Source organism: Aspergillus nidulans, chromosome I (genome assembly GCF_000011425.1).
Source record: "Aspergillus nidulans FGSC A4 chromosome I".
In the NCBI taxonomy this organism is placed as follows: Eukaryota; Fungi; Ascomycota; class Eurotiomycetes; order Eurotiales; family Aspergillaceae; genus Aspergillus; species Aspergillus nidulans.
Genome location: NC_066257.1, coordinates 735,790 through 761,196, shown reverse-complemented (window position 1 = coordinate 761,196; position 25,407 = coordinate 735,790). Strand labels below are relative to the sequence as shown.

At 51.1% G+C, this 25,407-nt stretch overlaps 12 protein-coding genes across 12 annotated transcripts, besides 1 other annotated feature; 8 read left to right on the top strand and 4 right to left on the bottom strand.

The window, feature by feature from the left end:
* Window positions 1–25,407: part of a sequence feature (contig 1.107 303..444822(-1)) that runs on past both edges of the window.
* ANIA_11506 (uncharacterized protein) lies at window positions 73–323 on the top strand (the record flags this gene model as incomplete). Its single annotated transcript, XM_050611527.1, has 2 exons — window positions 73–83; window positions 191–323. 2 exons carry the CDS (start codon window positions 73–75, stop codon window positions 321–323), a joined length of 144 nt encoding a protein of 47 aa, XP_050466956.1.
* Window positions 1,931–3,345, top strand: cbpA (protein rcnA). The gene has a single exon (XM_658761.2). It carries the CDS (start codon window positions 2,174–2,176, stop codon window positions 3,077–3,079), a length of 906 nt encoding a protein of 301 aa, XP_663853.2. The 5' UTR covers window positions 1,931–2,173; the 3' UTR covers window positions 3,080–3,345.
* On the bottom strand, window positions 3,438–5,957 carry ANIA_06250 (arginyltransferase; the record flags this gene model as incomplete). Its single annotated transcript, XM_050611520.1, has 11 exons — window positions 5,576–5,957; window positions 5,193–5,237; window positions 5,055–5,130; window positions 4,943–5,005; window positions 4,768–4,890; window positions 4,551–4,712; window positions 4,269–4,502; window positions 4,119–4,222; window positions 3,999–4,064; window positions 3,669–3,916; window positions 3,438–3,563 (listed from the first exon to the last, which is right to left on the bottom strand). The coding sequence occupies exons 1-11, from the start codon at window positions 5,628–5,630 to the stop codon at window positions 3,438–3,440; spliced, it is 1,302 nt and encodes a 433-aa protein (XP_050466955.1). The 5' UTR covers window positions 5,631–5,957.
* ANIA_06251 (polyphosphatase DDP1) lies at window positions 8,580–9,905 on the top strand. Its single transcript, XM_658763.2, has 2 exons — window positions 8,580–8,740; window positions 8,848–9,905. Exons 1-2 carry the CDS (start codon window positions 8,689–8,691, stop codon window positions 9,273–9,275), a joined length of 480 nt encoding a protein of 159 aa, XP_663855.1. The 5' UTR covers window positions 8,580–8,688; the 3' UTR covers window positions 9,276–9,905.
* On the top strand, window positions 10,170–11,737 carry ANIA_06252 (DNA-directed RNA polymerase II core subunit RPB3). The gene is made up of 3 exons (XM_658764.2): window positions 10,170–10,322; window positions 10,426–10,994; window positions 11,079–11,737. The coding sequence occupies exons 1-3, from the start codon at window positions 10,269–10,271 to the stop codon at window positions 11,455–11,457; spliced, it is 1,002 nt and encodes a 333-aa protein (XP_663856.1). The 5' UTR covers window positions 10,170–10,268; the 3' UTR covers window positions 11,458–11,737.
* On the top strand, window positions 12,008–13,558 carry ANIA_06253 (phenylalanine--tRNA ligase; the record flags this gene model as incomplete). The annotated part of the gene is made up of 1 exon (XM_658765.2): window positions 12,008–13,558. The coding sequence occupies one exon, from the start codon at window positions 12,008–12,010 to the stop codon at window positions 13,556–13,558; it is 1,551 nt and encodes a 516-aa protein (XP_663857.2).
* Window positions 14,008–15,143, top strand: ANIA_06254 (protein dicA; the record flags this gene model as incomplete). The annotated part of the gene is made up of 4 exons (XM_658766.1): window positions 14,008–14,146; window positions 14,225–14,229; window positions 14,292–14,390; window positions 14,460–15,143. The coding sequence occupies 4 exons, from the start codon at window positions 14,008–14,010 to the stop codon at window positions 15,141–15,143; spliced, it is 927 nt and encodes a 308-aa protein (XP_663858.1).
* Window positions 15,893–16,821, bottom strand: ANIA_06255 (cytochrome c oxidase subunit VIb). The gene is made up of 5 exons (XM_050611510.1): window positions 16,645–16,821; window positions 16,440–16,470; window positions 16,306–16,387; window positions 16,185–16,248; window positions 15,893–16,127 (listed from the first exon to the last, which is right to left on the bottom strand). Exons 1-5 carry the CDS (start codon window positions 16,685–16,687, stop codon window positions 16,093–16,095), a joined length of 255 nt encoding a protein of 84 aa, XP_050466954.1. The 5' UTR covers window positions 16,688–16,821; the 3' UTR covers window positions 15,893–16,092.
* ANIA_10803 (uncharacterized protein) lies at window positions 16,986–17,817 on the top strand. Its single transcript, XM_050611508.1, has 5 exons — window positions 16,986–17,114; window positions 17,189–17,204; window positions 17,283–17,345; window positions 17,406–17,418; window positions 17,523–17,817. The coding sequence occupies exons 1-5, from the start codon at window positions 17,058–17,060 to the stop codon at window positions 17,620–17,622; spliced, it is 249 nt and encodes an 82-aa protein (XP_050466953.1). The 5' UTR covers window positions 16,986–17,057; the 3' UTR covers window positions 17,623–17,817.
* Window positions 17,879–18,417, bottom strand: ANIA_06256 (RNA-binding protein; the record flags this gene model as incomplete). Its single annotated transcript, XM_658768.2, has 2 exons — window positions 18,076–18,417; window positions 17,879–18,019 (listed from the first exon to the last, which is right to left on the bottom strand). Exons 1-2 carry the CDS (start codon window positions 18,394–18,396, stop codon window positions 17,879–17,881), a joined length of 462 nt encoding a protein of 153 aa, XP_663860.1. The 5' UTR covers window positions 18,397–18,417.
* On the top strand, window positions 18,609–23,284 carry sec31. Its single transcript, XM_050611501.1, has 8 exons — window positions 18,609–18,995; window positions 19,057–19,173; window positions 19,224–19,329; window positions 19,384–19,617; window positions 19,671–19,757; window positions 19,809–22,560; window positions 22,614–22,912; window positions 22,968–23,284. The coding sequence occupies exons 1-8, from the start codon at window positions 18,787–18,789 to the stop codon at window positions 23,010–23,012; spliced, it is 3,849 nt and encodes a 1,282-aa protein (XP_050466952.1). The 5' UTR covers window positions 18,609–18,786; the 3' UTR covers window positions 23,013–23,284.
* On the bottom strand, window positions 23,738–24,961 carry ANIA_06258 (peroxisomal membrane protein PEX14; the record flags this gene model as incomplete). The annotated part of the gene is made up of 1 exon (XM_658770.1): window positions 23,738–24,961. The coding sequence occupies one exon, from the start codon at window positions 24,959–24,961 to the stop codon at window positions 23,738–23,740; it is 1,224 nt and encodes a 407-aa protein (XP_663862.1).

The window sequence follows — 25,407 nt, the reverse complement described above, 5'->3', positions numbered from 1 at the left end:
TCCCTGAGATGTCTCATATAAATCGGAATCAGAATATGACATTCCAATGCAGAATGTTCACCAGAGACAAATATGGCCCTAACGTAAGTCGTCACAACCAGGCGAATCCAAATTGAATCGCAAGGCACTAGCCCGTGTGAGAACTTGTGTGGCTGGACGCAACACTATTTATCACACGGGTACTCTGTAGGCGAATCCAGATTATACCGGCTCAGGACGATCGATCGCTGTGTAGTAGGCTACCAGAAAAGTTGCAGTCTCGAATCCAGACACTGTTGGCAACCATAACAGCCAGCCGCAGTACGCTAGGCTACCGGTATTGAATGATCCATTAAAACTAAACCTTGGGGGCGATCACGTTAGCTCACGCGAAATAGTGCATCGTTCGTCCCTACTTGCGGCATTGTACCAAGCTTCAGCTACAATATACAAGGCACCCTCGTTTCCGTAGCCGGCCCGCTGATGAGTGATACCCTGCGCCCTGCTCCGTACTCGTATTTTAAATCCCTGGCTTCACCGTCTACAAGCGGTCGACCAACAAGACAATCATGGCGCTGGCGTTGGCGCTCGCAGCATGGCGGGGTACAGCCTGAAGGCAGGCTGATATTGACTTATAGTCTCAGCCGTAATGTAAGCACAAGATCCAGTATGCCTTAGGCTTACCCCGGCTCAAGGCAGTGTGTCCAATGCGGATGTAAGCCGCGCAAGTATGGACCCTGGAGCGCTTCTCCCCGAACCTTAGCCGGGATCGGTATGATTGGAAACAAATAAGAGACGCCTAGGCGTTCTGATGCGCGGAGCGTCCTCCGCGAACGTGAAGAGTGGCTATGTCACTGACTCGGAGCCCGCGAGACTGTCCGGGGCTAAGCGAGGCCGAGTTATGCCAAGTCCGCATTCTCATAGCGGCATCAAGGTCGAAAAAGAGAATGACGACATCGAGTCATGAATTGAGCCATTGTTCGGATCCCGGATGCTCGAGATTCAAGTCCATGGACTGTACTCTGGAGGAGAAGGCGAGTTCGTGGCGTGGCATAACAGATCGCCGGGAGAGGCTTTGTCAGGGTCCCGTGACCGCAGGATACAGTGTACTCGTGGCAGTTATCACAATGTCGACCATGCCTCGGGCGGCCATCCGCATGCAGGGTTAGAGAAAATCTGCATGAGCTTGGCATACTTTACAATCAAGCTTAGCCACAGGAAATTGAGCAGCCTGACGCTATTGTAGATCGCTAGCGAACCTGGTAGTGCTATCGCGAGTCCCAACAGTTTAGACGGCAGGGCGTCAGCCACACCCTGCGGATCGCTACGCGCGTTTGTTACTGCTCTGATGGGGCACGCGGAGCACGTCGTCAGCAAGGGAGACCTGGAGCGGCAAAGCTGAAGAATTAGAATCCAATATAAGAGGCTTAGGAGCATAAAATAGTATCAGTTATGATGGTGCCTATGCCGTGGCTACGCGTACGGTCGTTGGCTTGAACCTTATGCCGAGCATGTATAGACACAGACTTGGTATAGACACAGCGCAGAGCCAGTCAGCTTAGTGCTAGGCACTCCGGCGAAATCCCGTCTAAGACTCTGGGTTCGATAGTTTACGTTAGATAGCCTGGGTTCAATATAGGAGGTTGCTTTCTTTGCTGTGTTCCTAGGTCACATGGTCTACTCGATGATAGAACAAAAGACCCGATTGAGAATTGTGAATGAAATGTCCAGTGGCAATCGGTGACGCCGTGGCAAAAGATGTAAAAAGACCAGACTGGATCTTCAGGAACCACACCCAGCCTGTAAAAGAGACTGTGGATCGACGAGGTAGAATCCAGAATCTACCACCGGCCAAGCAGGGGAGGGCAGTGCAGGGGTTACTAGATAAACCTACCCGTGAGTGTCCGCCATCTGCAGTGCTGCTGCGCCTCACCACAGACGAAGACGGAAGGCTGTCAATCCGGATTCTCCTTATAAGAAAGGTCTATAAAACTACCTGTCTGTTTCAATCGAATCGTTCATCCTTAAGTCAAAGCACATTACATCAAAACCTCTTTTATCGCCTTTCATCTTGTGGCGACATCGCTACTACTATTATAACACCCCTCCCTCTCCTCCACCGTCTCTCTACACATTCAGAGTACTCAAGACGTCAAAAGCCCTTACTCTTGAATCGACTTACCTCGTGATTCTTATGCATCAACGCAACGAAATGACGGGCACACTCTCCCCACAATCAGCACCCTCTTCCCCTTCCATCTCGACCCGCCGCTCGTCGCGGTCCTCCCAAAAGCCATCACTGTCAATCGACCTCTCCTCCCTCCCACCACTATCCCAGCCTTCCCCGCCAACAAACACGCTCCTGATCACAGAACTCAATGACCTTTACCTCTTTCAACCGTCCTCTCTTTCTCAGATTCGGCAACTCATCGAATCCATCGCCCCCCTAAACTCGTTCTCCCCGCTTCCGTCCTTCCGCCGCATCGTCGCTTCTTTCCGTAACGAAGACGACGCCACCCGCGTTCGCAAGCTCCTCGACCGCGAAAGTCTGCTTAACCGGTCCGTCCGCACACGGATCTACTTCGGCGAGCCGACGCCGCTCCTCGAGACCGATGATGCAGGCGGCATCAAGCATAAGCTCCTCGAAGCGCCGCAGGTTGATAAGCTGTTCTTTATCAGTCCACCACCCTCCCCGCCGCACGGCTGGGTGATGCGCCAGGAGGACCCCCCAAACAAGGAGGTCCATGCTAGTGATCTTGCGCAGGCGCTGGCAAAATTGAAAACGCAGACGGAGGGTTCTACCTACGCTACATCTACCGTACCGGCTTCTCAGCAGCAGACGGATCCGGATACACCGATGTCTCTTTCGTCCGACAAGAGGACGGGGAGCTGGCCGTTGTTGCAGCAGCGAAGTAGGAGTAGCACGCTTATATATAACCCGGAGGAGCACGGCGGCAGCCCCAACCTCCCCGCTGTCATGGTCGAAGATACGAGCGCCGACCCGGATGATATGGACGTGGAGATGAGCCCGATTGATATGCCTGTGAAGCAAACGCCGCCGTTCAAGACTGCTCGACCGCCTGTTGAGTTGATGGTTTGATTACTTACGACCGGGTTCTTGCTTCATGTCTGGTCCACTGCAATTGCATTCTAAGCGTTTGACTTGGAGTTGGCTGCTTGTTGATGTCTGTATTGTTTTTTATTTTCGACTATTGTGATTGCATCAGGTTTCTCTCTTTTTCTCAAACATTCATTGCGAGGCGTTCGGGTGATAGTTTATCGGCAATCTATTCATGGCGATGGCAATAATGTGTGCATTTACGGTTCTAAAAACCAGTACTAGGCATACGATGCTTACTTAAATATAATTCTTTAGTATCTGCAAGTCTCATATTTTCCAGTAGTCTTCTATATATCATAAGTAGACTTGATAGTCTGACCATACATGGAAGTTTGATTCAATCAAACAACACCACTGCACTATCCTTCATAACTGTAGGTCCCAGTGTTGCTGCCAGCTCCGCTACAATTCCTTTGATTGACTGCGGCTCGTCTATTGGCATTTTCTCCCATCCGACCAAGTCCTATTCGTCCATTGTCAGCCCACACACATACATACACAGGAATTACCAGACACCATGACGTTGTTATAACGAGATGAGAAGGGGTGGAAAGGCGCCAATACTCACGCTCATATGCACAAATGACCCATGAATGAGTAACGGCCAGCTCCCCAGGTCCAACTTCTTGACTTCGTCCACTGTTAAGACACCCGGCATGTGCAGCGCGAAAAGGGAGACTTCCTCATCGTTGATTTCTGCTTCGGCTTCAGCATTATCAGCCGCGTTTGCTTCCGTACCGGAGGTTGCGGTCGTGGCGCGATCTCGCGAGAGGGAAACGTAGGGTCGTGTGTTGAGCTTTGCGGTTAGTTCGCCGTCTAAAGGATCCCAGGTGTAGGATTCGGGGTCTGCTATCGTTAACTTTTGGCTGGCCTTGAGTGATTTTCGTTGGAGGCGCACCTAGAATGTATTGGGGCCGGAAATTGCCCTTGTAGCGCATCTTCTGGCAGGAGTGAATGTAGTAGCCTGGTAGGATTGTGTTAGCGAGCGGGTTCTGGAACTGATGGGTTGGATACTAACCCATGTAGTAATATTGGTAGCCTTGTTCGACTGCGAAGGCTATCTCTCTCATCGCACTCAGTTTTCCAATTTCCCACTGCTCGTAATCAGGGTCGTAGCTTCGGCTGTTAGTTACGTTTTCTTATTCGTCTCCAATGCTGTGACGCTTACAAGATGTAAACAGAGCTGACGCCATTGGGCATCAGATCCAACACGGCGACAGCTATGAGCTTCCCATCGAGGCGGTAGCACTGGTGCCAGGAGCCTATTCTGCGCTGTACATCTCGCCCATTAGGCTCACTCCGCTTTAGTCCCGAACAGAGGAAGCGCTTGAAGTCTTTCGTTTGCCATTTGGAAACGTCTTCCTTATGGACCTTCGTTTGGTATTTGCGGAAAAGATCAAACCTAAAAGATGTAAGTATATAGTTGAGGGTCATGGTGCGCCTTACATACTTCGCTTGGGAGACTGTGTCGCCCTCTAAGTTTACCTCGAACCGATGCGCCGGCTCCAGTGATCTCTTCGTCTTTGGGTCAGTCGGCCGCTTGACATTGCTATACTCAACCGCATGGACAGCATCGTGTAGATCAAAGTTGCATTTCCGGTGTTTCTTTTCCCTGGCAAATTTGTGAACTCAGAATCCAAGTCGCGACAACCGGTTAGAATGCTTACTCCCTTGTTTTTGGGCAGAGATACGCAGCTCTACGGATATACTCGGGCCCAAGAACGAACTTGTTCCAACGATTGATCGCCTTTCGTTGATCTCGTCTTGGTTTGTAGGCCGAAGCCTCGAGCCTGGACTAATTAGCGATGCCGGATCAAGCTGGCTGCGCAACCAGACACGTACCTCATGGTATAATGAGGACAGCATGACCGCTGCAGGTTCTGCTTGTAATACAGCGTTCCGGACCTGCACTATGGTCAGAAGACTGCATATTTACTACGGGGTGCTGCCTGACCTTCTCCATCCCCGGTTGACGAGTTCCTCATAGTGAACTGGACGCACCGAGACGGAGCTAGCGTAGTATGAAGCACCTACGAGCGTTTGCGATTTAGCAAGAAACGCACGGCTGCGGGGTGGGGCTACGGCGACTGACTGCCATTATCTGATTTGCAATATCCGCACGAGTTGCGTTGGTAACCTGAGATGACATATTGGTTAGACCGATGCAAGCGACAGCGACGATCAGAAAGGAATCATCTTCTTAGTCACGACGAGTAGTCAATGATTTGACGGAACGCACAGGATTGGCTAGGGGATGTGGCGATGGGAATGAACGCGGAAATCAGCAGAATGAACGGCCGGGATGATCAGGCATCGTCCTTGCGAGGACGATGCCAGAATGGATGGAGGGGCAGGCTCATACATCAAGAGGGGCAGGATGAAGCTGAGGCCGATAGAGAGACCAGCGAAAGGAAAGGCACATGAACCAATGGCCATTGCACGGGGAGAGGCAGACTGTTGTGACTGGCTACTCACCGAGGGGTCGGAACAGCGACAACTGCCTCGCTCGTTCGGCGTCAATCGGTTCCATGGTGTGGTGGTTGCGAGGCTGTGAGACGGACGGAGATGCAGACTCGGGATTGGAGAGGGATGGAATTATTGTCAGCGCTCAAGGCGGGAAGAAATAAAAGCGGATGACGATGATATCCGGTATGACGAGGATGATTAAGATGATGGATGGAGAGCAGACAGAAGTGGACGTCGGCGGCTGAGATGGCAGCAGTGCAGTGAGTTCTTCAAGGTTCGGCTTCTCAGCTTAAGCAATTGAACTTGGGAACTACGGAACGTTTCTTATTAAGGCGACGAGCTCCTACCTAGAGATGACTGATGGTAGCTCACTAGATAGTCGCGCCTGGGAATCTTCTCACATATCCTCTAAACATGACTGATGCTTCTAGAAGACACTTGGCTAGCTCCCTTGTCATTATATGCACGCTCGTCGATTCCGTCCAATCTGCCCGCGCTGTCGATATTCCTTCGTTGCCAGTAAAGTCCACGGCAGCATTGACGTGCAGCAGTATACGGGGCAGTGACTAGCCTCAAACTGACACTGCTTGCTTATCCAGCTGTTAGTACCGACTAGTTTGACTACTGTGTCCGTTAGGTTATGGTAGGATGTACTCCGTACCATACTGTTCGCCCTGATACGGAAACGGTTTGTGACGATACCATCCGTCTCAGCCCGTTTTACCAGCACTGGACCAATTTCTAATATCGGCTGCCAGTCCCTTCTCCAGCGTTTCGATCGTGGGCTGTATCATCCCTGATCTTGTGCGCGTTGACCCTGATGGTAATCATTGAGCTCTGACGTCTTCAGGGGAGATCTGTTGATCCAGCCGATCGCCTATAAAAGTCCTCGACAGCGAGCTAATCTATTCTCGTCCAGTTTGCCCTCGATACGACGGGATTCGTTCTCAGGGCTGGTTACTCAAGTACAAATCCACACTTCTGGCACGTTGGCACATTGGCACATTAGCAGATTAGGACATTTACTGCGGACCTCGTTTGGTTCCACAGGGAGCGAGCTCCGAATGAATTCCGCACACAAATAATGAAACGTGGATGCCGGTAACCCCAGGACACCGCTCGAGTTTTATTATTGGCATTGATAACCACGGCGAATTCGCACCAGATTTGCCCATTTTCTTGTCCGAGCATATACCGACAGTTTTCGTTTTCGATACCTCGTACGCTGGACGGGCCGCATATCCCCTCGTAAGCTGACCAAGGCTCAGCGCTTTAACGTTGGGTGCATTGTCCATCGCCTGTAGTTTCCTACGACTTGGGAGGTTACAGCAAGGACCCTTATGCCGTCGATGCCAAGTCACCTGCCCGCCGTCCGTAACGACGGTGTCCACGCGTTTTTCATCATTGACCGTAGACGCAGGAGCACAGCTCGGAGAGCGTAGCGGGCCTAGCTTTAGCGAGTCACGTTCCATGCTGTCAGGTATCAAACCTTATTTTCTGAAGTTGGCGGAGAAGCTGTCCGGAAGTGAGGAAGCTGTATTCTTCTCTTTTTCTGAAATGGAAGGAGATCCTTTCCGAAGTATATTATTATTGTTATTATTGGGCCAAGCGCGAGCGTACCCTGCATGCCATCTCCATCTGAGCATTGAGCAGAACCGATTTTCGGATCGGCTCCCCTCGGTGTCATCAATTATAGTCGATCGACGCGGGGCAGAGGGCAAACCCAAGAGCACACGATATTATTCAGGAAGAGCGCATTCCGAGTCCGGACCCGACCGTCGCGCTTATTTCGCGAGAGGAGGGGGCGCAAATTAAGAGCACTGTACACAGTACGTTGGACGTGACCCGTGGCCCATCTGCCCCATACTTCAAACAAACCATGCAGGTGATGCTTGGGGCATCCTGCAGATGTTACGGGAAAACATGTCCACGACGAAGAGGATAAATGAACCATGGGGTCGATCAGAGCGTCGGTATTGCTCAGACCATGCTGTTGCTAGTTGCAGAGGGCTTGGACTAGGGAAATCAAGGATGCGCATAAGATCAGTTAGTGGTCCCAGAGTCCCAGAGGGCTTGGGGACGCTCCAGCGGCGATTGGGTCGCGGCGCGACAACGCAGCAAAAGATCTGTAAACGTGCGGATCCAAGATCCCAGTTGGCTTTATCCGCCTTTGCGTACTGAGTACGAAGTAGATTGTACCTAATAGACCGAGTGAAGGACTGATGTGTTGCGGATAATGGCCGTGGAAGTGAATGCCATAATGTTCATTATGCTGCGCGCGGTACTGCGCGAAGCACGTGACACCACTGGGATAAAAGAGCAAACCGGCCGGAAACGGCGGTATATGATGTGGACTCATGGTTTAAGCATGAATGAAAAACACGAAGCTAGGATGAGGGCCTTTTCGTTGACAGCACAATAGATCATGAGTGGAAAATATAGTAGAGGTCAATGTCAAGCCGGAGTACTGTGTAACAATGTGACGGTAATACGCATAACACCCACACGCAGAGACGCCCGCCCCGAGAGACCTTTTTTACGGTTGAGTCTCTGCTGCCGGATAGCGCCGCCGCCCATTATCCATCCCAAGCTGTCTCCGTCCTCGCCTCCCCTCCGTTCCTGTTCCCTTCTCTTTATCCCCTCCCCTATTTTTATGCTGTCTCTTCCACGAACATGTCTGTTTCCATCTCCAAGTCTCTCTCCAGGTTCCCGTCCGCCACGGGAGTGAACGGGAATACCTAGTTTTCCTCAAGTTGTTCCAGTCTTCAAAAAATTTCATTGCTTCTCGGCCGCCTTACTATCCCTCTCCAGGAGAAGAGAAGCCTTGAACCGGCCGTCAGCCAGCTTCTATCCACCCTAGCTGGCCCCTATCACGCCAGAAACCCCGTGGTCTTGAAGTTTTCCATCTTTCTGGAACCTCGCTATATTTATATAGTGTCGTCATCTTCTGGCCGTCACTTTCTCACCATCTTTACTTCGGAAATCCTCCATTCATTATATTTTACCTCAGTGTGAAGTGCAGCATTGACTCTATCTCTTCAATCATTCTGCATTTTATCATATAACTTTCTTTGCGAGGTTCCGCAAACGGATTTTTCATATAATTTTCTCGCTGGTCCAACATGGTGGACCAGGTTCGTTCAATGGAGTCCCGCGTAGGGCGAAAAAACCAACGTGAGTCCCCAGATTAATTCTCGAATTCTCGCATTAGCCCTTCCCAGAGCTTCACCTTTGTATCCGGCCTTCTTTCGCAGAGCTATGCTGACATGCTCTTTCCTTAGGGTATGGATCGAAGGGCGAACGGCTCGTGGCCGGCGTCGTCCCATTATCAAAAGATAAAAGCTTAGTGATGATGATTCAGTCAGCTGGTCGAGGTGGTTGGGTGCTTCCGAAAGGCGGATGGGAGACAGACGAAGCAAGTGCCCAACAGGCGGCTTGCAGAGAAGCCTGGGAAGAAGCCGGAGTAATTTGCACTGTTCTCCGGGATTTGGGGACGATATCAGACATGCGTCCTTCGACAATGCTGACGTCCAATTCACCAAGAGCCTCATACCAGTTCTTTGAGGTTACCGTGGATCGCGAGGAGGACCGATGGCCTGAAATGCACAAGCGGAGGCGGCAGTGGGTAACTTATACCCAGGCTGCAGCCGCACTTGCGAGTCGCCCAGAGCTTTTAGAGGCGTTAAACCGAAGTTCCATGAAGAGATAGTGCACCTTGCACTTCTTCAAGCTAGGGCTGGACCTCGCATGGGCCTCCGGCCCCTCTTTTACGACTTGATATGATGCTCCACCTCAAAAGGAAAATATTTGCATTACCTATCCCCACATCATATTTATTTTTGCATCCCCTTACTCATCTTTTCTGTTTTTCGGGCTGGTCGGGTGTATCTGGTGTTCGAGTGGTCCTATTATCACAGCGAAATCGGTTGGCGGCTTGGTGGCTTTTTTGCATGACACTGGTTTGATGCGGTTACAGCTATAGATCGGCAATCCCGCGTCACCATAGAAGCTACGGGAATGGCTGGTGCATTGTTGCAGATGGTTGAAAAGTTCTTGACGTCGCTGATCGTGATTTTGCTCAGGTTATGGGTTGTCTAGGTACCAAGTGATCTTCGCCCTGGCTTTTCGGATGAGCGATTACGGCTTATTCTGAGATGTCTACTGTGTTTGAGAATGTATGTTCGGCTTTTGCTCATGCAGCAATACTTGTCTCGTTGCCGTTTGGGCTGGTCTGGTCTGCATCCCTGGCTACTATGTTAGCCTTCGCTTCTTTGGACTCTTGGATAGTTCAAATCCACTAGCATATGGACTCAGAAAGCAAAAAGAAAGGATTCTCGGTAAACCAGCTTGAATACCTTGTACAATCCTAGATCAAGTACGCTATAGTCCTCGCAAAGATAGACAACAAACGGCATAAATCAGTCTTGTCTAGCTATTTTATGCTATACAGGGAATAAGTTTGTCCTCAAACTAGCCTCCATAGCCAGGGCTTGGGCTGTATGCTAGTTACCCAAAATGGCAAAGCGTAGAATTTCTGATATCCATCGAGACTTCACTCCCGGCGCCTGCTTGTATTCACCACTAACCTTCCTTTATTTCAACCAACCTACTCAAACAGCATCACTTACTTACTGCTTCCCTATTGCTTTCGGCTTGTCTTTTAAGAACTCCCTCGTCATTGGTGTCTAGCCTCGTTACCAGCATGGATTATGAAATGGACATCGAGCCCACGGGGCCACAAGTCACAGTGCGCGAGGTGAGCTCCAGAACCTGCCAAACTTGCCAGTCTTCCCAACTGCTCTTCCTTCGTCATATAAGGTTAGTCTCAAAGAGATTAACCTCATTTAATCCCGCTATAGGCCGAACCCTACCGCGTAGACTTCAAACTCAGCTCCGTCGACCTCGCCTTCGCTAACTCCCTTCGCCGCGTCATGCTTGCCGAAATCCCCACTATGGCCATTGACATTGTCGAAGTCGAAAAGAACTCCTCTGTTCTTCCAGATGAAATGCTTGCCCACCGATTAGGCCTGATTCCGCTGGACTCGAAAAACTGCGACCAAGATGTTGAATACACGCGCGACTGCGAATGCGAGGACCACTGCGCCCGGTGTAGTGTCACGCTCTCCCTCCATGCGCGCTGCACAAGCGATGAGATAATGCGTGTGTATGCGCGCGATTTAGTGATAACTGGGGAGCGTGCAAATGAATGGGTTGGGAACCCTGTTATTACAGACCCGGATGGGAATGGTCCGCTCATTTGCAAGTTGAGACGCGGGCAAGAGCTGAAGATGACTTGTATCGCGAAGAAGGGGATTGCGAAGGAGCATTCAAAGTGGGCGCCTACGGCTGCTATTGGGTTTGAGTATGATCCGCACAATAACCTCAGACATGTGGATTATTGGTACGAGGAGGATCCCGTCAAGGAATGGTACGTTGAAATAATGGGCTACTTTCGGGCTTTCAGATCTAGCCCTTGACTTTATGCGAGAATTGCCTACTAACCCCCTGGAAGGCCCGTCTCCCACAACGCCGCCTGGGAACCTGCAGCACCCGCAGACCAACCGTTCGACTATGACGCCCAACCCAACAACTTCTACATTGACGTTGAAAGTATCGGAAATCTTGAACCAGACATGATTATTCAGCAGGGTATCACTGTTCTCCAGCGTAAACTCGCCGCCGCTATCAAATCCCTTTCCGGTGAAGATGGCACGAATGGTGTTGTGGACGAAGATATGATGGGAGTTCAGAGCCCAGACCCCTATGAGCCTCGTGACGACGGCGGCTACACAGCCTACGCCAATGGCGGGAGTGCCAGCGCTTGGGGTGGTGCTAATGCTGCGACGCCCTACGGCGCTACGCCATATGGTGGTGGTAATTTTGGGTTCTAGTCTTGAAGCCACCACAATGGCTCTTGTCTTGACCGTAACAGAATGACAGAGGGAGGCACAGGGCAAACAAGGGCCCAAAAAAAAAACTATTTAATATCTTCACTTAGCATGGGACGGAGTTCGCGGTTTGGAGGGTTCATTTGGAGCCTAGGCGCGGTGTATTCTCATTTTGTTTCAATTTGACGACCTCTGCTTTGATCTACCGACTCTATATCAGCAGGCTCTCTTTGTGTATTTTTTTGAACGCACACCCCCAGTTTATGTGACCATTAGACCAAGATAATGTGGCGACAATGACTCAATCAGACTACCTCTGACATAGACTGATTCTCCAGGTTTGAACAGCGTGCATGAACCTACGGATTATGTTGATACGAACACGAGGAGAGAAAAGTCTAAACGCTTAGCATCTTCGTATGGGGTATATCTCGGTCAATTCTAGTATACCTGTTGTGCGGCGGGTAGTTGATCCGCGCCGAGGGGATATTTGTTCGCATTAAGCATCAACCGACCTCTCCGCATCTTGCACATTGCAATAGACGCCGAAGACATGCGTCTATTTGCTACGAGCAGGGCCCTGCGCCTTGGCAGTGGAAGATGGTCTATAACCTCTGCCCGCAGCAGCATTCGCCTGCCGCTTTCCCAACTTCTACGCGCTGGCTCTGTCGGACATAGAGAGTGGAGCTCTACAGTTATACGGAGAACACAGCACACAATAAACAAGTCCGAGTCTACAGCAACAACTCCTTCAGCTTCTCCCAAGAGCCTGACAGTGGGAGGCAAAGCGTATCCTATTGACGACTGGACGAACACTCCCGATACCATCCTCGCGCACATCGATCGCAGACTCTATCTCGATGATAGCCACCCTCTCGCGATCACTCGGAAGCTGATTGAGAGTCAATTTCCCCGCCCCGTCTACGGCAACTATTCTGAGAAGGACCCAATTGTGACGACTGCGCAGAATTTCGATGTCCTGGGTTTTCCCGCGGATCATCCCGGCCGGAGTCGCACAGACACATACTACCTTAACGAAAAGACGGTTCTTCGGACACACACAAGTGCCCATCAGCAGGCTTATTTCCAGCAGATCAGCCGCAATGAAGAAACTCGCCCGGAAGAAGTTGGGTACACTGTTGTTGCGGATGTCTATCGGAGAGATGCGATTGATCGTAGCCACTACCCGGTGTTCCATCAGATGGAAGGTGCTATGTTGTGGAAGCGCCCTGCCGACAAACCACTAGAGCACGCGAAACAAACTGCCGCCGCGATCATGAAGGACGTCTATAGCATTCCGTCTCATAGCGTACCTGTTGAAGACCCAAATCCTACTATCCATCCGCAGCGAAACCCGCTTCAGGCCGACTACCATAGCGAAGAGGAAGTCGAAGCCATCGCCGCGCACCTCAAGAGGTCTTTGGAGAGAATGGTGATCAAGGTTTTCAGCGAGGCACAAAAGGCTTCTGCGGCCTCCGAGGGCGCAGAGGCTGAGACTTTGAGGGTTCGGTGGGTCGAAGCATACTTCCCTTTCACCAGCCCATCGTGGGAGCTGGAGGTATTCTGGCAGGGCGACTGGCTTGAGATTCTGGGTTGTGGTGTGGTCAAGCAAGAGCTTCTTAACAACTCCGACGTGCCGAATCGCGTAGGCTGGGCGTTTGGTTTGGGCCTGGAGCGCATCGCCATGCTCCTCTTCAACATCCCCGATATTCGGTTGTTTTGGTCAAAAGACGAGCGGTTTCTCTCACAATTCAAGGCGGGCCAAATCACGCGCTTCGAGCCGTTCTCTAAGTACCCCGCTTGCTACAAGGACGTTGCTTTCTGGCTTCCTTCTGCTGCTACCAGCGGTGGAAGCGCAGCTGGCGGCGCGGTACCGGTTCATGAGAACGATATCATGGAGATTGTGCGTGGTGTTGGTGGCAATCTCGTTGAGGATGTCAAGCTGATTGACGAGTTCATCCACCCGAAGACTAACCGCAAAAGTTTGTGCTATCGGATCAACTATCGTAGCCTGGAACGAACGTTGACGAACGAGGAGACCAATGATCTCCATGACAAAGTGCGGCAGAAGCTTGTCAGCCAGCTTTGTGTCGAATTGCGATGAGTGCCTCTATGACCTATGTGTAAATATATTTGTATAATATCGAATAGACTGTATAACACCACTTCCGCTAAGACCGACCTGCTTGAACTGGATTATATAGCTAGCTATCCAGCTATCAGCATCTCCACCTCCCCAACCACAATTCACATATCCACATGAGTATCGCCATCATCACAGTTATCCAGACAAGATTTTGTCGTCAATCCATGTAGCCGATCCTCAACCGAAGATTGCCGCATCGCCGTCTCGCCGCCAGTGGAGCCTGCAGGTAAGGGAAAACCGAGATGCTGATTGGTCCACCCCGCTGACGTTTCCGAGGCGGCAGAGTCTCGGAGCCTTGATCTATCTCCGTCCTGCATCTTAAAATTCTCAGCAATTCTCAACTCCCTCTCCACTCCAACTCTACGCCATTTGCGCGCAATCTGCATGTCAACGTGCTGTCATCAGCCATGGCAAGCACTGCGAAGCTGGAGATCTCGCATCCCCAACAGCAGGTCGTCAAACCTGTAAAGAAGGTGCATTATCCCTTCTGGTTTGGCGGCTCTGCGTCATGCTTTGCGGCTGCGGTTACGCATCCACTGGATCTTGGTGAGTGTTTCCCTTTCTAGCTCTATTCGACCGTCGAGCTGTCCCTTCTTGGAAAATTGCTAATACTTGGGTTTACAGTCAAGGTATTCCCTCATCTATAGCTTATATCGCATAATGCTCCAGGAGCTGACACTCGGGTGAACAGGTCCGACTGCAGACCCGAGGGCCTGGCGCTCCCTCGACGATGCTGGGTACATTTGGGCATATTCTGCGAAATAATGGGTTTTTCGGTTTGTATAATGGAGTATGTCACTATCTTGACAATGGTTATCAAAAAATCGTTCTGCGCTGACAAATAAATCTTTCGTCATAGCTTTCAGCCGCTCTTCTGCGCCAACTCACGTATTCTACAACTCGGTTCGGGATTTATGAGGAACTAAAATCTCGATTCACGTCACCGTCGCAATCACCAAGCTTCTTCACGCTCCTCGGAATGGCCTGCACCTCCGGTATCCTCGGAGGCATTGCAGGAAATCCAGCCGACGTGCTCAACGTCCGCATGCAATCCGATGCCGCGCTTCCGCCCGCCCAACGGCGTAACTACCGCCATGCCTTTCATGGCCTCGTCCAAATGACTCGCACAGAAGGTTTTTCGAGTCTCTTCCGTGGCGTGTGGCCGAACTCTACTCGCGCCGTCCTCATGACATCCTCACAGCTTGTCTCCTATGACGTCTTCAAGCGCTTGTGTCTTGAGAAATTCGGAATGAAGGACAATGTTGTTACGCACTTCAGCGCGTCTTTCGCTGCGGGGTTTGTCGCAACGACGGTCTGCAGTCCTGTTGACGTCATCAAGACAAGGGTCATGAGTGCTTCGCCTAGTGAGACCCGTGGTCACAATATCGTCGGTCTTCTCCGTGAAATTTCTCGGAAAGAGGGACTTGCGTGGGCTTTTCGGGGTTGGGTACCTAGTTTTATTCGCCTGGGTCCGCACACGATTGCCACATTTATCTTCCTTGAGGAGCACAAGAAGCTTTATCGGTACCTGAAGGGTATTTAAACCTCTGATCAACATCTAATAACGCCAACTAAACTTCGTCTCTATTGATGCAATATGTCTTGTCGGCATACGTTACGCCCGAAACCAAGATACTTAACAGAGATATTAGATATCTTGATCTCGTCAGCATTTGGACGACCTACCTACGATACGATATTTGGCTTGCCTTCAGATGTTCCTGTACATAGCATTGGGTATGGTTGTTCTTCTACCGGCGATAGACAGCCTTTTCCACTCCCTTCTACAGATCCATGATCATGGCGTGGACCGCACCGAGATACCCTCTCTCCAATTCTACCCTTACTCTCAGCCCATCACTATCACGAACTTACTCAGCGCAGATAGATTTCATACATTGGCTTGGGTTACCGCACAGCGCGAGAGCGCGGGTAGCTGCTTTTTTTATTGTTTACCCTTTGGGGATACCGCATCTTGTTCTTTGGTTTTCCTACTTTGCTTCCTTTCTTGGTTTTGTGACCTTAGTGTATATACGGGCGCTTTTTAGCAGCACTACGCTAGATTTGATTCATAGATGGGCTTAGAGATTATAAAGGGCCAGCCTGATAAAATGAAAAGCTAGCATGGGGAGGAAGTTCTATACTGCAGCGGCCGAACAGCAATAATGGGAACCTAATATTTATTGTCCGCTCCAGTTTGATGCGAATGAGACGCTATTACAGATAGCAGGGATTGCCAATACCAACACACCGTAAGTTATTAGTCTACAGACTATCTAAATCATAATAAATCAACACGAGAATGCGCACATTTCGTACTACGGCGAGTCTATAGACACCTTCATCCTCAACTAGCTCACGGAATGGGGAGGAAGAAGAGAATAATGGGGCTTTATCAGGATCCCCGCAGACCAGCTAGTATACATGTTGACAAAAGAACAACCATTCAAGGTTAAATCAACGCTTGAGTTCTAGGTGCTATCTTATATAATTTACCGGTCCAGGCGGGCAGGGAAGTTACCAGCCTCTGTGATTGCTATCAGTATATGTTTGCTTAGCGAATTTACGGGGAAATGGAACGTACCGCGTTGTTCATCCCACCGATCAGTCCAAGGTTTGGGGCAGAGAGAACGGAAAGCGAGGTAGAACTATGATTCCTGTTAGAGCATGCCTGATAAATTTGAGAGCTGTTTGGGGGAGTTTACCTGGCGGCATGGGCGGAAGTCCTCGCCCTTGGCGTTCACGCACTTGTGGTAGTCAACGTAGTTTTGCCAGCAGTGCTTGGTCCTAGGAAAGTGTTACTATATTGACCCGGAAGTAATTTGGTGAGATAACGTACTGGTTCTGTTGAGGGAAACGGGCGTCATAGCCTAGCAACGATTAAACGAGATTGTCAGCTCCAGTAACCTCGGTTACCTTGCGGAAATGATTGAAAAGCGATTCAATCGGTTCGGATAGCTGTGAAGAACGTACCGGCTAGAGAGTGGTTAGCAATTGAATCTATCGAAGCGCAATTGAACAAAATTGGGCTCGGAAGAAGAAACTCACCAGTAACGAACTTGAAGGGCTTGGTCTCAACAGGCTCATCAGGGTCGGCTTCCGGAATGGCACCCATTTTTGCGGCAGTCGTCCAAGCAACGAAGCTTGATTAAGAAAATAGAATTGGAAGGCAGTGGATGTAAACTCGTGGAGATGGAGTGGGAGAGGTTCGAGTCGTTGACAGAGGAGGTGGTAAGAGCGAGGGTGGAACGACCCGTGAAGTCCCATGCCGGGTGTGACCGCCTAGTAAACGAGCCACTCAAAAGCCGAGATTTCCAAGCCAACATCCGAAGCCATCGACTTGGAAGTCACTTGCATCGCCAGAGCTCCGTCACCACATCCGATTCTCGACTTCGACCTCATCCCACTCCAGTGCTGTTCTTGAGTCTACGGCTCCCATCACCACTCTTCGTCCGCCATGTACCCTTCCCCTATTTTGAGGATGCAGCCTACTCGGCCCTCTTTTGCTCTTCCTGTGCGTACCTGTTTCCAATCCCTAGTTGCATGATGTGAAAAAAAGGCTTGGCAGTTGCTAACTGGACATAATAGAAGGAAGGCCAGAGCGGTATGAACTCCCTTCGGAATCGAAATTGACAATTGATATACGACTTTGCTGGTGTAACTGGACTGACGCGCTTGCTAGCTCACACCATCTCCCAGCGTCTGCGTACTCTGAAGAAGATCCCTCCAGAGTTGCTCCCTCTTGGTATGTAATTTCCATCTACCATTGCGTCGCAGTATTGGACATTACATTAATTATTTACAGGTCTCGTTCTTGGGTATGTTCTCTGATATATGACCTCCACTGTCTCCCATGAAGCGAACACGATTCCGTCACATCCGCAATGTCGTGGCTTATCTCTCACTAACACCTCAACTCTAGCGTCGCCGTTGGAGCTGCCATTTACTCCAGCACCAAGAAGCTCATGACCGACAAGACCCTCCGTCTTACCCCCAACCGTCCCGAGGACCGTGAGCACTAGAATGTACCAACACTTTTTTGGTTCCATGCAATGGCCAATCTGAGCTTTCCTGTTCTTTCTGTGTTGTCGATATGTATTATCCACGGGCAAATTGATGTCACGGGAAGTAGTAGGAGGGTGATATTCCGAGAATCTCAGGCTCGGGGTCGGAGCGCCTGTATATAGTATGGCTTTGAACAAAGGGTTCTGATGGGGTAATATCTCGCAAAATTACTAACGCCTGACTTCCCACGGCTTTTCATGTCGTAGATTTCATTCATTCAGGCTTTGGTCCTGCAACGTCTAGCTCTTCCAGCCGTCGTATTGGGTCTTCTGAGGGACCGCTATCTTCCATTTTTGACTCCTCGGCCGCCAGCTTATCTTCTTCACTCACGGCATATTTAGACAGATAGCCCTCCTGTTTAGGAATTAGCAATCAAAATATGTAGAATTTGTACGTGCACGTAGACATACCTGTTCCCAGATCGCTGTCTTGCTTCCAAGGCCTTCATTGGCATCCTTTTGCGGTTTGGCTGGGGCAACTTTTATCGTACGTCCGTACAGCTCGCTCCCGTCCATGTTGTCGATCGCTTCTTTCGCATCTTCCGGTGAATCAAATTCCACATATCCAAACCCTCGGTGATTGTCATTAGAGTTGGGCAAGTCGGGTTTCGGAAGTGTAATATCGACGACCTCTCCAAAGGGTACAAACGCCTCGGCAAGGGTCTGTACGGACACAGCTTGGTCGAGGCCTCCGACGTAAACCGTGCACTTCAGACGAGTCTTTTCACTCATTGTGACTATGATCAAATGTGCAAACCCGAATATATTAACGCTGCGGTAGAAGCTTTTCCCTACTTCCAGTCTCGAAGCGGGCATTCTGATATCAATCACGTGAGGCAGTTTGCGAGTTTGGCGAATTCCAAACCGGGTTTAGCTTCGAACTGGGTCCCCCGGAGGACACTTGGCTTGGTTGAGCAGGTGCTGGATTGCACTGCACAGGACGACTCGATCGCTTCTTCCGTCCATGCACCCCTCGGCTCTCGATTAGAGGGGAAAGTCCTTGTTGAATTACATCACTTGATCTTTTTACAGCCCTTTCGTGCTCAATATCAAGAGCATACCGCGTGAACGACCTTAAACTCCCTATCTATACCCCCACACCAGCAGACCCCTACTCTCAGCATGGTGCGTCTGAGGGAGATTCCCCGGACGGCCACATTCGCTTGGTCTCCCGGGGCGGCATCGCCATTGATTGCTACCGGGACGCGAGCTGGTGCCGTTGATGCTGATTTCTCGAATGAAACATGTCTAGAGCTTTGGGATTTGGCCTTGGGCAACGAGGATGCTGGCGCAGAGCTGCAGCCAGTAGCGAAGATTGACACCGACTCTGGGTATGTATGGACAATAAACCTGCGGCCACCCTGTTGCAAGGACTAATTGTTGCTTGCGTAGGTTCAACGACCTCGCTTGGACTGATTCCGAAGACAACTCACGGGGAATAATTGCTGGTGGTCTCGAGAGCGGATCCCTTGGTTTATGGGACGCTGACAAGCTGCTAAGTGGTGCAAGGTTTGTGAGCGCGGGCTTGATTGTGACGATGATGATGCTGATGGAACAAGTGACGCGGTATTATCAAAAAGCTCGAAGCACTCAGGGGCCATCAAGGCCCTACAGTTCAACCCCAGGCATTCGAGCCTACTAGCTACAGGAGGTGCCAAGGGAGAGGTCTGTGTAGAAACTGTTGATTATTTGCCCAGGACTAGTACTAACGTTGCATAGCTGTACATCTCTGATCTCAATGACCTCGAGAACCCCTACCGACTGGGAAGCTCTACCGCCCGCGCGGACGACATTGAATGTTTAGACTGGAATAAGAAGGTGGCACATATTCTGGTTACTGGTAGCAGCGCAGGTTTTGTTACCGTGTGGGATGTCAAGACGAGAAAAGAGAGCTTGACTCTCAACAACATGGGACGGAAAGCTGTCAGCGCTGTTGCTTGGGATCCCACAAAGGTAGGCCCCGCGCCCTCATGTTGCCGTTGACGGAAATGCCTAACAACGTGCAGCCTACGAAGCTCGTGACGGCAACACCACATGAATCAGACCCTATAATCAATCTCTGGGATCTGAGGAATTCACATGCGCCAGAGAGGGTACGTAACCAAGCTTCTTGGGTTAACATCTCCATTTCTAACGGTAAATAGACCCTCCGTGGACACGAGGCCGGTGTCTTATCGCTTTCTTGGTGTAACCAAGACCCCGATCTGCTTCTTTCTTCCGGCAAAGACAACCGCACAATTTGCTGGAACCCCCAGACTGGGATTTCGTACGGTGAATTCCCTGTCGTTACAAACTGGACATTCCAAACCCGATGGAACCCTCGCAACCCCAACTTTTTCGCTACGGCTTCATTTGACGGCAGGATCTCGATCCAGACTATTCAGAACACCAGCACTGAAACTGCCAAGGCAGTCGCCGACCAGAACCAGGCTCTTGACGGGGAGGATTTCTTCGCCAAAGCTCAGAGTCAGCCCCAGGTCTCGAGTTTCTCGCTGCCAAAGGCACCAAAATGGCTGGAGCGACCTTGCAGTTCGACCTTTGGTTTTGGCGGCCGGGTGGTCTCTGTCAACTTACTCGAGAAAGGTGGGCGCGCTTCAAAGATCAAGATCACTCCTTTTGAGGTCGATGAGGCAGTAGGAAAGTCCACTGAGACTTTCGAGTCCGCACTTAAGGAGGGTGATCTCAAGAGCATCTGCGAGAACAGGATCACAAGCGCTGCTACCGAGGAAGAAAAGTCTGACTGGAGGGTAATTGATGCTTTGCTTTCTGATAGTCCTCGAAAGGGCCTGGTGGAATATCTTGGTTTCAATGACCAGGCAGAAGATGTGTCCGAGGGATTGGCCAAACTTGGGCTGAGCAAAGAAGATGAAGTTAACGGGGAGGCGGCCCCGAAAGAGTCTCGCAGGCCGGGAGCAAGGAAACATAAACGCCTGCAGTCAATGTTTGACGCTAGTCCCGACGATAACTTTCTATCTGACCTTGCCGCATCCAAGGGCGCGAAGACGAACAACCCCTTCCAGATTTTCAATGGTGAAGAGTCCGAAGCCGACAAGAACATTACTAGGGCACTACTCTTGGGCGACTTCGAGAAAGCGCTTGACCACGCTCTCAAAGAGGACCGAATGTCCGATGCGTTCATGATTGCTATTGTTGGTGGGCAGAAGTGCATCGAAAAAGCGCAGGAGCACTACTTCTCCAAGCAGACGGAGAGCCCCAACTACGTACGCTTACTGGCTTCCGTCGTCGGCAAGAACCTTTGGGATGTTGTATACAATGCTGATCTGTCCAACTGGAAGGAGATCATGGTTGCTCTCTGCACATTCGCTGACGAAAAGGACTTCGCCGATCTCTGCGACGCCCTCGGTGACCGTCTCGAGGAACAAATTCGAAACACTGGCGACAAAGCAATTCGCAAAGACGCCTCGCTCTGCTACCTTGCCGGCTCAAAATTGGAGAAGGTGGTCTCGATCTGGATTGAGGAACAGCGCGAGAATGAGCAGGCGGCCATCGAAACGGCTGCTGAAGATTCCAGTTTCTCTATTCACGTTCGCGCTCTTCAGTCATTGATCGAGAAAGTGACAATCTTCCGTCAAGTCACGAAGTTCGAGGACTCTGAACGTACCAAGGATTGCGACTGGAAGCTCAGCGTGCTCTACGACAAGTACATTGAGTATGCTGATGTTGTTGCGACTCACGGACGTCTACAGGTTGCTCAGAAGTACCTCGATCTTGTTCCCGAGAAACACCCTGAGGCGGAGATTGCGAGAAACCGTATCAAGCTAGCGATGAGGCAGCCAACTACCAGAGCTCAACCCGCGACCTCTACTGCCAGGGTCGTTTCGAACAAGCCTCTTCCCCAGCCAGCTGCATATCAACCCCCTACAACTTTCTCCGCAGGGGCTCGGGCTGCCACCCCAACTTCATACGCTCCTCCCGCTCCAGCTGCAAACCCCTATGCTCCTCCTGCCGCTGCTTCGAATCCTTATGCTCCTCCTGTCGCTGCTTCGAATCCTTATGCTCCCACTGCCGCTGCTGCAAACCCTTATGCGCCATCGGCTGCGGCTCCCTCACAATCCACAAATCCCTACGCGCCAGCGGGTGGTAGTTATGCCCCTGCCGCTGGGTACCAGCCCAGGCAACAATCCTTCGGTGCTCCTCCTCCGTCGGTAGGCGGCGTGCCCCCTCCACCCCGTGCCTCGAGCCAATCTCCGGCAACCGTCACCACATACACTACCGCTAAGAATCTGCCCGCATGGAACGACTTGCCCGAAGGCTTTGCAAAGCAGCCCGTGTCGCGCCGAGGAACTCCCGCGTCCAGTGCACCCATTTCCTCTCCGTTCCCCAACCAGTCGCCAGCCGTTAGTCAGGGCCCTCCCCCTGCAGGTGCTGGTCCTCAGCGGACACCGTCGGTTCCACCTCCACCTAAGGGCGTTCCTCCGCCTCCACGGATGACTTCACCACCGTCAGCAGGCCAAGCCCCACCAAATCCGCTCTCCGCCGTACCACCCCCACCCGCCAACCCCTATGCTGCTGTGCCGCAGTCGCCATCGGTTGGCTCAATGGCACCGCCAGCGTCTATCCCCCGTGGATCATCTCCTTATAACGCGCCGCCGACTATCCCTCCTCCGTCAAACCGGTACGCGCCGAGCCCGGCGGCCCAGGCGGCCAGCCCACAACTCCAGGCGCGAGCTCCTGTTCCTCCCCCTCCCCAGGCTGCTGCTTCTCCCTATGCCCCTCCACCACCTGCACAGCCTCTAGCAGCCAACCCTTATGCTCCCAGCACGCCGCCACCCATGCAGCCGCCACTCCAGCAAGTACCACCGCCTCAGAGCGCGGGATCTCGGCCAAGCACAGCCTCTTCTGTAAAGAAGGCCAGCCCTGCGCCTCCAAAATACCGTGAGTCCAAGAACTTGACTTCCTTATTCGAGTTATATCTCTGATCTTCATAGCTCCCGGTGACCGCTCCCACATCCCTGCCGAGGCACGGCCTATCTTTGAGATCCTCTCCGAGGACATGCAGCGCGTCAAATCTCGGGCCCCATCCTCCTTCAAAGCTCAGGTCGATGACGCAGAGCGGAGGCTAAACTTCCTCTTCGACCACCTCAACAATGAAGACCTTCTCAAGCCCAATACCGTTCAGGACATGGTGCAGCTCGCCCGCGCCATCCAGGCACGTGACTACGAGACGGCTCGTACAATCCACATTGATATCATGACGAACAGGACTGATGAGTGCGGTAACTGGATGGTATAGTACTTTCCTATCGTTTGCTAAACATCTTATGCTAATCTTATATCTACAGGTCGGTGTGAAGCGTCTCATTAGCATGAGTAAAGTGACTCCTTAGATTAGTGAATTATACCAGTGCCAGTATCCATGCGTGAGGAATGTATTAGGGGCGGCTATTCTTCGCATTCTCTGGTAAATGTATTGATGGGCAACTGGTGAATAATTGCCCGGATCTTTTCTTTACATATCTACTTCACTTGTCAATGTTATATTAATGCTTCGCTTTTCTCGTTTTTCACTACATGATATAAGCAGAAATAAATGGTTGGCTTGATTAGTGGGGTGGACGCAGTGTGGTGGTCCAGGCTGCTAAGGTATGAATATTTGAAATGAAGGTAGCATGTCGCCATCAGTTGTGTAAGGCTCCGCAGCTTTACATCCCGTCAATATAAAAATGCGCGCTCCCGAGGAATTACGCGGATGAAACGACACTGTCGACGTAATATACTCACCCACGAACAAATAAATATGCTATGAGGAGGGGCATCACCCCTATATGGCGCACAGATCAGCGAGTGGAATATTGCGATATTCAAATAATAGCCCTATTATTGCTGCATGAGATGGGAGAATATGGAATGCCTACTCGTCGATAAGAATGCTACTAGGACAAAATCAAGGATAACGGCAGACAGCGTCGAATTAGATACTATTGTGTTATCCGACTATACCAGGCTGTGTTTGAAACCAGAAACACGCGTAATCGCTAGACATCGAGTCGGGAGTATAAAAATGATAAAACGAGCACAACCTTGTCCATAACCGTGGCCATCTACCAATGCATCATCTCACAAACGAAGACCTCAAACCCACGCTCCTGCCCGAAGGAAAGTTCCTTGCACTAAGCAGAGCCCCCTTGACACCACGAATCTCAGCCCTAAAATTTGAGATGGCATCTTCCTCGGCTTTCCCAACACCCAATGCAGCACCACCGCCTGAGTCAAGTCCAGGAGTACTGTAGCTGCCATATCCCATCGTCGAGGAGTAGGAGTATGAGTTTTTGGAGTACATAAGCCTGTCAAGGTAATGCTGGAGGTCGTTGATACGGCTGCGGGTTGTGTCATGTAGGGTGCTGGACTGGGACTGGGCGTCTTCGAGCTCTCGGAGGTGGGAGCCGATCGTTTCGAGGCGTTTCTGGTGCGTTGTCACAACCGTTGTAGGGTCATTGGATGTAGATTCTATTGTAGCGGATGTGGATGTGGCAGAAGAGGTTTGAATAAGGTCTTGGGATGTTTGGGTGCCAATGTCGCGATGGAAGAGCTCAGTGGGATCGGACGTTATGGATTCAATGTCCTCTTCAGTGGCATCGCCGACTGACGCAGTGGATTTCGTAATCAGGCTAGGTGGTAGCTGGGAGACGTTAAGTTCCAATTTCTCATTGAGTTTCTTGAGGTTCTCCTCAGTTGTCTGGGCGAGGTCATGGCGCGCGTCCGTGAGGGCTGCGAGCATTGGTTTTACCAGGTATTCACCTGCACCATATAGAGTAGCACCGAGACCCGCAGCGGTGTAAAGGGTATAGAGGACGCTGCGGAGAGTGACGAGAGGCGGAGGTTTGGACTGGTGAAGGAGAAACTCGGGGTAGGTGATGATAGGGGGGACGTCGCGGGGCGTCAGGTTGACTGGTCTCGAGTTTGAGGATGGGGTTGGTGGCGTCGGTTTTGAGACAGCTGGATTGAACGTCTCTGTACTCGGCGCGGACGTGCTCTTTCTCTCCTCGACTGAGTTGTCGCCGCCGCTGCCGCTGCCGCTGCTCGCTTCAGCGTTCCGCGATACGCCCAGTAGACCATCAATCTCGGTATCTGTGAGACCTTTCGACTCCAAGAAGGCAATCTTGCGATCTGTTGGAGCGTCCCGGATTGAGTCGTCTTGTAGGAAGCTGGAGGCTTGTTCTAGCAGTGTTGAACGATCGCCGTAATCGGCATTCTTCTCATCGGAGGTAGACGGCGAAGAACCGGAATCCTGCTGTTGCCATTTCGGAATTGAGGGTTTGGAAGTAGGGTCAGACATAACTAGTCAAACTCGAGGAGTTGCGGAGAGAAACCAGGTGTGGTTCACGAAATAAGGGATATACGTGAGGTTGAAGTCGACTCAATGGACAAGCAGCACCGGTTAAGATCCATGTGAGGTTGATATTCAACCTCGGCTCTCTGTGTTCGGTTCGGACGCTAAGGTCTTTGCATTATGAGTACATCAGCTGCTATAGCAACTCAATAGTTAGTCTCCGTGGCGCAACTGGTTAGCGCGTCTGACTGTTAGGAGAGATCCTTGGTTATCAGGAGGTTGACAGTTCGAGCCTGTCCGGGGACGATACTTTTTCTTTTTTCTTAACAGATTCTACCGGTTGATAATTCTGGAATTCCTGTAACAAGGTCGAGAACCGTAGATATCGATCATGTCGACCGTTAGTTAGTTACCCTCAAGCAATTACGGCCATTCCGCAAACCATCCGGTAG

Excerpts from the sequence above, each read along its gene's own strand:
- cbpA (XM_658761.2), top strand. The coding sequence starts at position 2,174 with ATGCATCAACGCAACGAAATGACGGGCACACTCTCCCCACAATCAGCA.
- ANIA_06251 (XM_658763.2), top strand. The coding sequence starts at position 8,689 with ATGGTGGACCAGGTTCGTTCAATGGAGTCCCGCGTAGGGCGAAAAAAC. Across the intron at positions 8,741-8,847 it reads CGTAGGGCGAAAAAACCAAC|GGTATGGATCGAAGGGCGAA; the intron begins GTGAGTCCCCAG and ends CTCTTTCCTTAG.
- ANIA_06252 (XM_658764.2), top strand. The coding sequence starts at position 10,269 with ATGGATTATGAAATGGACATCGAGCCCACGGGGCCACAAGTCACAGTG. Across the intron at positions 10,323-10,425 it reads CACAAGTCACAGTGCGCGAG|GCCGAACCCTACCGCGTAGA; the intron begins GTGAGCTCCAGA and ends ATCCCGCTATAG. Across the intron at positions 10,995-11,078 it reads GAGGATCCCGTCAAGGAATG|GCCCGTCTCCCACAACGCCG; the intron begins GTACGTTGAAAT and ends ACCCCCTGGAAG.
- ANIA_06255 (XM_050611510.1), bottom strand. The coding sequence starts at position 16,687 with ATGAGCCTGTTGAGACCAAGCCCTTCAAGTTCGTTACTGGTGA. Across the intron at positions 16,249-16,305 it reads ACTTCCGCCCATGCCGCCAG|TTCTACCTCGCTTTCCGTTC; the intron begins GTAAACTCCCCC and ends CAGGAATCATAG. Across the intron at positions 16,128-16,184 it reads TCGGTGGGATGAACAACGCG|AGGCTGGTAACTTCCCTGCC; the intron begins GTACGTTCCATT and ends TAGCAATCACAG.
- ANIA_10803 (XM_050611508.1), top strand. The coding sequence starts at position 17,058 with ATGTACCCTTCCCCTATTTTGAGGATGCAGCCTACTCGGCCCTCTTTT.
- sec31 (XM_050611501.1), top strand. The coding sequence starts at position 18,787 with ATGGTGCGTCTGAGGGAGATTCCCCGGACGGCCACATTCGCTTGGTCT. Across the intron at positions 19,330-19,383 it reads CAGGAGGTGCCAAGGGAGAG|CTGTACATCTCTGATCTCAA; the intron begins GTCTGTGTAGAA and ends AACGTTGCATAG. Across the intron at positions 22,913-22,967 it reads ATGAGTGCGGTAACTGGATG|GTCGGTGTGAAGCGTCTCAT; the intron begins GTATAGTACTTT and ends TTATATCTACAG.